Source organism: Canis lupus, chromosome 8 (assembly GCF_048164855.1).
Source record: "Canis lupus baileyi chromosome 8, mCanLup2.hap1, whole genome shotgun sequence".
Taxonomy (NCBI): domain Eukaryota; kingdom Metazoa; phylum Chordata; class Mammalia; order Carnivora; family Canidae; genus Canis; species Canis lupus.
This window is the reverse complement of record NC_132845.1, coordinates 60,036,348-60,047,410: the sequence shown is the minus strand read 5'-3', so window position 1 is coordinate 60,047,410 and position 11,063 is coordinate 60,036,348. Positions and strand designations below refer to the sequence as shown.

Genomic DNA, 11,063 nt, shown 5'->3' with positions numbered 1-11,063 from the left:
GTAGGGGGCGCATATGGGACCCAGTGTGAGGATTAGATAGCTCTAGCTTTTAAGACCCACCCACCAGGCTGGGCCTGATTTGCCACAGCTCTGCCACTTTTTTAGGACTCCTGGACCTATTGGGATCACCCAGCGCGCACACACACACACACACACACACACACACATGCCTTTATCTTACTTTTCTTTCCTGTCTGAGCCTCAGCCCTCCTAATACTCGGCTTTCGGAAAAGAATGGAGAGTCGGTGCCAGCTGTGAGTCTCTGGATCCTGGGATGTGGCCTGCCTTGACCTTAGCTGAGTAGGACAGGCCACACCCTGGGGAATCACCCAGCTGCCAGGAATGTCTTGAGATGAATGCCTGTAAGGGCCTGATTGCCCTGCAAAGATTTTTTTCAGTTTCATGGATAAGGAAAAATGAGTTCACAGAGCTCTGACCTGCTGGAAGTTTCTCTGTGGATAAGAGGCAGGTGAGAAATTCAGACCACATCTCTCTGGCTCATCAGCCCCAGCGGCTCAGCCACACAGGCAGGTGGGCAATAGTGCTCTACACTGGCTCTTGGGCTTCAAATCCTCACGTCACCCCCAGCCCCGCACCTATCCTTAGGGCCTTATAACTTGTCAAGAGCAGAATAACTTCTCTTAAGGACATTTCAACCCAGCCTCTTATGTTCTGCACACTCCAGAAGGAGCCTTAGACATCACGTAGTTCAACAGTTTGGTTGTGTTTGGTGTTTTTAGTTTTTTTTTTTTTTTAAGATTTATTTATTTATTAATGATAGAGAGAGAGTGGGGGAGGCAGAGACACAGGCAGAGGGAGAAGCAGGTTCCATGTTGGGAGCGCGATGTGGGACTTGATCCCGGGACTCCAGGATCGTGCCCTAGGCCAAAGGCAGGCGCCAAACCGCTGAGCCACCCAGGGATCCCTAAAGTTTTAATTATTTTTGGAAGTAGATCATTATTTTTCAAGTACAATCTCTTAGTCTTTTAAATACTCTTTGTAAACTTTTTGCACATTTTTGTACAGACACCCAATAACACATAATTTCAAATATTAAAATACTCCACCTCCCGCATTTACGTAGTTCATATATGTGAGTACTTATGTTAAATAGGACTGCATTTGACTACCTAACATATCTGTTGGTTTAACATTTCTTTCTTTTTTAAAAAAGATTTTATGTATTTATTCATGAGAGACACACACACAGAGGGAGGGAGAGACAGAGGCCAAGGGAAAAGCAGGCTCTGTGCAGGGAGCCCGAAGCGGGACTCGATCCTGAGACCCCAGGATCATGCCCCGAGCTGAAGGCAGACGCTCAACCACTGAGCCAACCAGGCATCCCAGTTTTTTTTTTTTTTTAAAGATTTTATTTATTTATTCATAGAGACACACACACACACACAGAGGCAGAGACACAGGCAGAGGGAGAAGCAGGCACCATACAGAGAGCCTGACGTGGGACTTGATCCTGGGTCTCCAGGATCACGCCCTGGGCTGCAGGCAGTGCTAAACCGCTGGGCCACCGGGGCTGCCCCAGGTGTCCCAGTTTAACATTTATTTCAATTATACAATTTGATTTTCATTCTTTGGAGTTGATTTTTCCCTCCAGCTCCCAAACATGTTTGTAGGCCATTGAAAGCACAGTGCATGTAGTACTTAATTGATAAAGTAGCCTGTATGCTGCTTATGAACCATAGTATATAAAAGCAGATCAAGTGACAGTGGGGGGGCTCAGCTGCTCAGCCCCCACGCTTTTCTTCCGTATGACAGCTCCTGTGGTACCTGTAGATTCCAGGTGGGGCAGATCAAAGCCCAGGAAGGACACACATCTTTCTCAAGGTCACGGTGAAGAACTAGGATGCCAGTGCCAGGTTTCCTGACTTTCAGTCCAGCATGCTATTTTTACCACACCATCCTGCACAACTAAACCATCTTTTAAAAAGTAATCTCTACGCCCAGTGTGGATATTGAACTCATGACCCTGAGATCAAGAATCGCATGCTTCACTGACTGAGCCAGGCAGGCACCCCACAACTAAACCATTTCTATCCACCACGTTTATTAAGCACAGATGTGCTGGAAACATTTCTAGACAGTTTGCAAGTGTTTTCCTCACAACAGCTCTGAGGGATATACAGTTAGTATTCCCATTTTACAGAGGAAGAAATGAATCCCAGAGAAGATAAGTAATGGCCCTACATGGCACAGCTATGGGGCAGGAGAGCCTGAACTCAAACCTACGACTGATTAAGTTTGACTATTCTCCCAAGGATACTGTTACTTACTTTTTCACTTTGTGCCATGGGTATGGTGTCTTCCAGAGGCTACATGGCCTGTGATAACATGTCATCATTCTGACCACTTGTAGGGAATGTGGCCTTGGGCGTTAGTATGTTTTAAATTTTTCTCCTTTTTTTTTTTTTAGATTTTATTTATTTATTTAATGCAGAGAGCGAGCCCACAAGCAGGGGGAGGGGCAGAGGGAGAGGGAGAAGCAGGCTCCCCGCTGGGACCTGGGGCTCCATCCCCATCATCCCAAGACTCTGGATCATGACCTGAGGTGAAGGCAGATGCTTAGCTGACTGAGCCGCCCAGGTGCCCCTGCAGTAGGAAGATTTTTTTTATTTATTCGTGAGAGACACAGAGAGAGAGAGAGAGAGAGAGAGAGAGAGGGAGGCAGAGACACAGGCAGAGGGAGAAGCAGGCTCCATGCAGGGAACCCGAGACGTGGGACTCGATCCCTCCAGGGTCTCCAGGATCACAACCTGGGCCAAAAGCGGTGCTAAACCGCTGAGCCACCCGGGCTGCCCAAGTAGGAAGATTTTAAAGGACAGAACAAGGTAGAACTAGATGGGCTGGCAAGAGGAACAGCATGTGCAAAGACAGAGGCAGGTGTTTGAGGATGGGTGCTGTTAAGGGAGTCGGGATATAGATTTCTGGGCATGATGAGGGCAGGACTGTTCTGAAATGAACCTCCCAGATTTTCTGTGTTTTGCTTCCAACCCTGATGAAAACATTCACTCTGTGTGTGTCACAGAGCATCACTCATGTAGGAGGACCCTCACTAACTTGTTATCCTGTTTTATCTTCTTCACAATCCCCTCACCGCCTAGAATCACAGGTCTACCTTTTCACTCTGTTTTCTCATTGGGGTGGTGCTTCCTGAGGGCAAGGACTTGTCCATCTTGTTCATCATCCTGCCCTCAGGGCACAGAACAGGCCCTGACACCAGGTGCCCATGGGTGGCTCAGGCCAGCAGGGGGTTGATGAGGTTGAAGAGGCTGGCAGGAGGCTGTTCTGGGCCTTGAGTGCCAGGCTTGAGAACATTCTCTTACTCCCTGTAGGCAGAAGGGAGCCTTGGGAGGTCAAAAGCTATTTCTCAGCTCTCAGTGCTGAGCCCAGAGTTGTCCTGAGAGTGACTCCATATTCCCTGGGGAGAGGGTTGGGGGAGTGGGGGAGGGAAGGAGGAGAGAGGAGAGAGAGCTGTGCCCAGCTCTGGGGTCCTACTGACCACAAGAGGGCAGCAGCGACAAGCCTGCTCTGTCCTCCTAAAGGTGGGGGGGCCTCAGGATCAAGCCTCACCAATTGCTGCTTAAAAAAAAAAAAAAAAAGAAAAGCCTGGGAGGGTCTATTCTCACACCTGAATGAATTGTCAATGCCTCATGCAGGTTAGTCTCTAATGGTTGTCATAAAAAAAAAAAAAAAAAAAAAAGAAAGAAAAGAAAGGGAAAGAAATGAAAAGAAAATACAGCTGACTGGGTCCCACTTAGAGAAAGGGTGAGAAGGAAATGTTTAATTGAGCCAGGCCGAGATGTGGCACCAGCTTACAAACTTCATATTTATCAGTAGACATAGGCAGGCGCTCTGCTTAGCACTGGGAGCCGGGGCAGGAGGTGGGGGGGTAGTGAAGGGAGGGGAGTAGACAGACCTGTCCCACATCTTGAGCTCACTGCCTCCCAGCCTGGGGCCATGATGGGATTTGGGGAGTCCCAATAGGGGCTACAAAGGAAGGAGGCAGGAGCCTGAGGGAAGACAGAGCCTTGAAGGATGGAGATGCCATGGGCCCATCCAAACGTTTTCTGGAACTTCCCATAGGCACCCTCACTAGTTCAGTGAAATTGAATCAAGCGGGATCCCTGGGTGGCTCAGTGGTTTAGCGCCAGCCTTCGGCCCAGGGTGTGATCCTGGAGTCCCAGGGTTAAGTCCGGCTTCCGGCTCCCTGCATGGAGCCTGCTTCTCCCTCTGCCTGTGTCCCTGACTCTCTCTCTGTGTCTCTCATGAATAAACAAATAAAATCTTAAAAAAAAAAAAAAAAAGAAAGAAAGAAATTGTATCAAGCACCCACTGTGTCTGGCTCTGTGATGTCACCAAGGTGAACATAGCAGGTATGGTCCCTACCCCCGTGGAGCTATGGTTGGATTTGAGAGATGAATATTGAGTAACAACCATGATCTGTACTGTGAGGGGAAGTGCAGGCTAGTGTAGGCATGTGTGCTATGAAAACCCGCTTGGGGCGGGGTTGAGGGCAGCCCTGAGGAAGTTCCAAGTGAGCTGAGATCTGAAGTCTGAGTGAGAGCCAGCCAGGGAAAGGGCTGGGGAGGAATGTTCCAGGCAGAGGGAGCAGTCTGGATGAAGGCAGTGGGACAGAAGGGGGCTTGGCTAGTGAGAAAGGCTGGTGTAACTGGAGCTTCGAAAGGGAGGCTGGGAGTCTCTGGAGGAGGCCAGGAAGGCCACGGGGACCCAGTACTGCACTGGCATGTTAAGGATATTTTGCAGATTTTGGAAGTCGTATTAAGGAACTTGGTCTTTAGCCACAGAGCAAGGGGTCTGCAGCAGCAATGTCGTGACACAGATCAGATTTGCTCTCTGGCAGCAGATGGAAAGCTGACTGGACTCCAGGCAGGAGAGAGTGAAGGGCAAGGTTCTGAGAGTCTGAGGCATCTGGGGACATCCAAGGGCAGATGGGTGTGAGGGCTGGGAGTGTCACTAAGTCCTGAGATGACAGTTTTTCCAAATTTAGATCAGATATTCTCTTCCATGGGAGGATATTAAGAAGGACCAGGGGAAGCCAGAACCAGCTGATAATTACAAGCCCTCACGTACATACCCTTCCTGGCCCATCCCTCATAGATCCTCACCATGAGCCCACAGAGCAGGCAGGCAGGAGTGAGCTCCATGTTCAACATAACGAAACTGAGGCCTAGGTGGGGGGGCAGAGACTTGCCCGAAGACGCACAGTGAGACATAGGTAGAGGCAGAATGGCACCATACATCCTGGGTCCTCTGCCGTGGGCCTGGGCCTCAGTCTTTGACAGCTTCATCCTGGGCCTCCCCCTCCTGGAGGGGCTCCAGGCAGCCTGGATCCCCAGCCTCCTCCTTGGACACTGGCTGCTCAGAGTCTTGTTTAGGGATTTCATTTGAAGCTTCTACAGCCTCCATCTTCTCCTTCAGGTTCCGTTTGAAGAAGCCAAGCTGTAGGAAGACAAAAATGGAGTCAGCAGAAAGTCCATGGAATATTCTGGACCAGTCAGCCTCGGCAAAACATGAGTGCACCCTTCAGAATGGTAATGAGTCATTCATGCTGCACATGCGTGGTTATCTGCTCCAGGGATGGGGCGAGGGTATCAGCCACACTTGGTTCCTATGATAAACAGCTGTACATTTAACAACAATTCATTCTTTAGGTTTATCAAAATGTCATAGGCCAATATGTGGGGCGGGCGGTTTGAAAATATCCAGTAATACTAACAAATAGCAAGAGCTTGCACTTAACATAGTGCTTGGCATGGGTCAGGTACTCTCCATTGAAAGCTCAGAACATACATAGTCTACTTTTTTTTTTAAACATATATATACTTTGGCTCAGCCATTCCAACTCCAGGAATTAATTTTTTTTTTAAGATTTTATTTGTTCATCAGAGACACACAGAGAGAGAGGCAGAGACACAGGCAGAGGGAGAAGCATGCTCCATGCAGAGAGCCCGATGTGGGACTTGATCCCAGGTCCCCAGGATCACGCCCCGGGCTGAAGGCAGGTGCCAAACCACTGAGCTACTCAGGAGTTCCTACAGGAATTAATTCTAAAGAAGATTTGAACAAGTGTGCAAAGATGTGGGTGCCAAGAGCCTTTTTGGTCACCATTTAAAATAAGTGGAAATTATTTATCAGCTGGGATCTTGTTTCAGTAAAAGGTGGAGCATCCAGACAGCAGCAACCCAGGCAGGTTAAAAGGCAAGAGGTGGGGAACCCTGGGTGGTGCAGCGGTTTGGCGCCTGCCTTTGGCCCAGGGTGCGATCCTGGAGACCCGGGATCGAATCCCACGTCGGGCTCCTGGTGCATGGAGCCTGCTTCTCCCTCTGCCTATGTCTCTGCCTCTCTCTCTCTCTCTCTCTCTCTCTCTCTGTGTGACTATCATAAATAAATAACAATTATTTTAAAAAAATAAAAAAAATAAAAGGCAAGAGGTGGATCTGATTGTGCTCACACAGAGAGACATCAAGATAGAATATCCAGTGGGAAATACAAGCTCCCAAGCAGTATATATGCTATTATTCCATTTACATTTTCTTTCTTTTTAAAAGATTTAATTTATTTACTTGACAGAGAGAGAGAGGGGACAAGTAAGCAGAGTGGCAGGCAGAGGGAGAGGGAGAAGCAGACTGCCCGCTGAGCAGGGAGCCTAAGGCAGGGCTCGATCCCAGGACCCTGAGATAATGACCTGAGCTGAAGACAGATGCTTAACTGACTGAGCCACCCAGGTGCCCCCCATTTATATTTTCTATGTGTATATACACAGACACTGACTTGCTCTCTCTCATGCTCACACATATACTCACACATATATTATTTATTTATTTTAAAACCATATTGGTTTTATTTATTTATTTATTCATTCATTCATTCATTCGTGAGAGATACAGAGAGAGAGAGACAGAGACAGAGACATAGGAAGAAGGAGAAGCAGGCTCCATGCAGGAAGCCTGATGCAGGACTCGATCTCGGGACTCCGGGATCATGCCCTGAGCCAAAGGCATATGCTCAACTGCTGACCTATCCAGGCATCCCTTATTTATTTATTTATTTATTTATTTATTTATTTATTTATTTATTTATTTATTTATTTATTTATTTATTTATATTTTATTTGTTTATTTGGCAGAGAGAGAGCACAAGCAGGGGAGAAGGGCAAGAAGGCACAGGGAGAGGGAGAAGCAGACTCCCTACTGAGTAGGGAGTGGGATGTGGGGCTCCATCCCAGGACCCTTGGATCACCACCTGAGCCAAAGGCAGACACTTAATCGACTGAACCACCCAGGTGCCCCTACATATACACATATTTAAACAACAAAATTAGAAGCTGGAAAACGGTTGTTAGTAACCATTCTCTGGGAGTACAAGGGGAAGAAACTGATTTTCTGTGTTGTCTTTTTCTGGGGTATTTAGTTTTCATATGGAACATCTGCCCTCCACCATTCTTCATCTGGCTACTCCTCCTTCAAACCCCAACTCAAATGCCTCCTCTTCTGGGAGGCCTTCCTGGACTGCCCCAGCCTGAGTGAGGCTTCAGCACACAGGCCCTTGAGTGGAGCCCTGTCTGCCTCCTCCATTAGACTGTGAGCCCTCTATGGCAGGGACCATGTTTATGGTGTGGGCCTCTGTGTCCCAGCACCCAACCCTTAATGGGCAGAAGCACCCTTCTCTCCTAGGTAGACAGTCCTGGCTCTGCCAGTGCTTGGAGGAGGGAGGGGAAAAGATTTGCTTGCTCTTTGGGCCTGGGGAGCTTTATCTGAAAGAGGGGGGGGGGCTGAGGCCCCTTCTAGCTTTAAGGCTCCCCAATCTCAGTATTCTCCGCCCTGACCCCTGCAGAACCCTTTCCCCAGCCAGGTTGTCTCAGCCATGCCCCACGCTCCCAGAAGCTCCCACCTTGTAGAGTGCCACAAAAATCAGCAAGAGCAGCAACAGCCCCCCAATGCTGCTCAGCGCGTAGACATGGAGCATTTCCTTTTCATATATGATGTCAACCTTCATGACGACCTGGAGAAGGAAAAGAGAAGGGAACGTAAAGAGCAGGCTTTCACCTCTGACATGCTTGTGAATGGCTAGGTCTTCGTGTTTCTGGTTCGGACTGCTTCTGGATACAACCCGGCTGGCCCAGATGTCTCCCTCCAGTGCACCTCCCAGTGTGCAACCATCAGAGTGAACTAGGAGACATGCACATAACCCATCGGAAGCCCTTACATGGCTTCCCTTAGTCCCAGAATAAAATGCCAGAATCTTGGCTCAGCATGCAAAGCCTTCCGGAGTCCAGCTTGGGCTTGCTTCTTAACTGCAGCTTCCCTTCTCCTGCTCTGACCTGCTTGCTCTCCCACCTGCCTCGCCATCCTCTTGGCTCCGTGGTCTCGCTACTCGCTCTGCTTAGAGCTCATTCCGTCGTGCTCACGGTGGGCATGGGGTGGGTACCCTTTGCTGAGTTGCATCAAACTGGCTCTCTGCCTGACATGTCTCAGACGGGTGTCCCTGTGGCCTACTTGCCCACCAGCAGTCACAGGGAGCTCATGGCATCCAGCAAAGCCTTCGCCAAGGCTGACTGCTTTGACCGTGGGGAGACGGTGTGCCCTTCCTTGTTCCTGGAGAGCCCAGACCTCCCATGAGGCCCTACTACTTTTGGCTCTAGCTCTTCTAGCTCTGCCCTGGGGTTCCCCAGACCCCTCTGCTGACCCCTGCTCCCTGGGGCTTCTGAGGAGGCAAGACCATACCTGGGCCATGGAGGCATTGCTGCCATAGAGGTGGAAATGCTTGATGCTGTTGAAGGAGACGGAAAGAGAGCTGCAGAGGCTGACCATGGAGGAGGCCTGTGGGGTATGGGGGAGACGTCAGGCCAGAGAGAATAAGCACCAGAACCCACTGATTTCAGCACCCCACCTCGGCTGAGGTTGGAGAACAGGTCCCAGGGGGCTGCACCATTCCTACTGAGTTCCCTACTGTAGCATCCTAACGGGTCACTCCCCACAGCTGGAAGGAAACTTTTCCTACATAGAACCAGCAAGAACCATCCGTAGGCCCGTGAAAACAGCCCTGCACATTTCGAGCACGATTCTCTTTCACCTGCCACCGTGTAAATATCAGGGCTTTTCGTCCAGGTGGTACAGAATGCAGGAAGCCCATCTGGCAGGGATGCTCGCTCCTGACCCCTCGAGGCCTCCCCAACCTCTATGTTGCCAGCAGGTGCTACCTCAATCTTCTCCACCAGCTCAATAGTCCCGATCACTTTGACGAAGATCTCCTCCTTGTAGACAAATGGGCAGTGGAATCTGGCCCCGGGCAAACAAGGCTGCCAAGAATGAAGAGAGCAGGGGTCAGAGCGGCCTATCTTCCCACCTGCACTCTGCTGGCCCCACCCTGACTTCTGAACCCACAGGCCAGTACCTCAGCCACACTGGGCAGCCTGTCCAGATCCTCACGATAACAGGTCACAGGAGGCTCCTAGGAATGATGGGATGGAATGAGAGCAGAGAGAGGACACTGGCCCCTTAAGGCTGGAATCTGGCCTCCCTCCCCACTCCATGGATACACGGCATCCCGGTTCACTCCCACTGGCTCCTGGCAGGTGCAGAAATCACTGAGCCCAACAGGATGCATCTACCCTCACTCCCTTCCCACACATCTGTACCCCTTTATGAGCTCACTCCCAGGGACCTGGGTGTCTTTCCCTCCTCCAGGCAGTACTCACCATCTCCACATTCCATTTGTGTGTGATGGGCCCCTCACTGTGAGATACTGGTACCCCAATCAAGGCCTCCAGGGCAGGCACTTTGTGGTCATAGATAGAAGGCTGAATCCTCACCTAGGACAGAGGACATGGGACCGCAGAGCCCTAAATGCCAGCCACCCCTCCAAATGCCTCTCCAGACACGATCCTCCCTGGCTGAGGCCTGAGCGCCTGCTCTTTGCCAGGCAGAGGGCAATGACAGCTTCATGTGGCCCCTATCTTCAAGGTTTTACAGTGTGGGTTACCTGTGCCTTTCTGCTTTCGCCACAGAGCAAATCCTCACATATCCATCAAGGTACCCCTCAAATATCATTTCTGATGGTTCCGCTGACTCCCCAAGGGGAAGGCAGCTCCCCCTGTGTGTTCTCATAGCGCACTACATCCCCCCCCTCCCCGCAGGATGGCTAAGTATCTACTTGTGTGTCTGTCTCCTCTGGACTGCGTGCTTGGTGACTGTGGCTTCTTTCACTTGCAGTTCCCTGCTGCATACTACTGAGCACATAGCAGGCCTCCAGAAATGTCATTTTTTGAATGAGTGAAAGAACGAAGGCAAGGATACATGTGAAAATTATTTGCACAATGCAGGTTGGGAAAGACTCATTTTGGTGAGGACACCACACAGATTGAAGAAATACATCCTGAGTACCTGTTAGATGAAAGAGCCTACTGTGTGGGGCTGGAAGACCCAGAAGTAGAGAAGAAAGTGACAAAGGGGCAGCACCAATGAACATCTCAGGGAGGTCCTGCAGGGAAATATATGTCCAGTTTGAGAGGTTCTAGCATTCTTCACTTGACACACTTTTACAGACACTTGAAAAATGTCAGGTAAATTAAATTTAAAAGGCCTTATGTCAGAGGCAGCATTTGAATTTAACTGTGAAGGACAGAGAGGAGTGGAACAGATGAAGATGAGGGGTGGCATCCAGGAAGAGAAAATGTGGACAGTTAGAACAGTTAACACCAGGCAAGTGTGACACAGCTGGAGGTAGGGGCTGGGACCAAGAGACAGGACCTACATCTGGAAAGGAGACCTGGGGTGAGATTGTGTGCCCATGAGGCCTAAGGGCCAGAAATCAGGGGACTCTTAACCGGGTAATGGTGAGGAGGGAAGGCTCGGTGGTAGGGTGAAGTGGGCCCAGGATGGGAGAAAATGGGGAAGGCAGGCCAAGGTCCAAGAAGGAGCCTGCGCCGATGGTTGCAAGAAGGAGGGGAACCTGAGTCTGGGCATTAGTGGAGGCAAAGGAAACAAGAGAATACAGAACGAGGTTGAGGAGGTGGGAGGACCAGCCAC

The 11,063-nt window shown here is 50.0% G+C and overlaps 1 protein-coding gene across 3 annotated transcripts in view; it reads right to left on the bottom strand.

Annotated features, from left to right (window-relative positions):
- Window positions 1-2,045: 2,045 nt before the first annotated feature.
- ITGAL (integrin subunit alpha L) overlaps window positions 2,046-11,063 on the bottom strand; it is a 42,821-nt gene continuing 33,803 nt past the window's right edge. For all 3 annotated transcript variants that reach the window (XM_072836462.1, XM_072836464.1, XM_072836463.1), the window contains 6 exons: window positions 9,734-9,847; window positions 9,430-9,486; window positions 9,236-9,334; window positions 8,760-8,855; window positions 7,927-8,037; window positions 2,046-5,475 (listed from right to left, as the gene is read on the bottom strand). In XM_072836462.1, coding sequence (XP_072692563.1) covers window positions 5,305-5,475; window positions 7,927-8,037; window positions 8,760-8,855; window positions 9,236-9,334; window positions 9,430-9,486; window positions 9,734-9,847 — 648 coding nt within the window. In that variant the 3' untranslated portion in view covers window positions 2,046-5,304. The remainder of the gene's footprint in view (window positions 5,476-7,926; window positions 8,038-8,759; window positions 8,856-9,235; window positions 9,335-9,429; window positions 9,487-9,733; window positions 9,848-11,063) is intronic.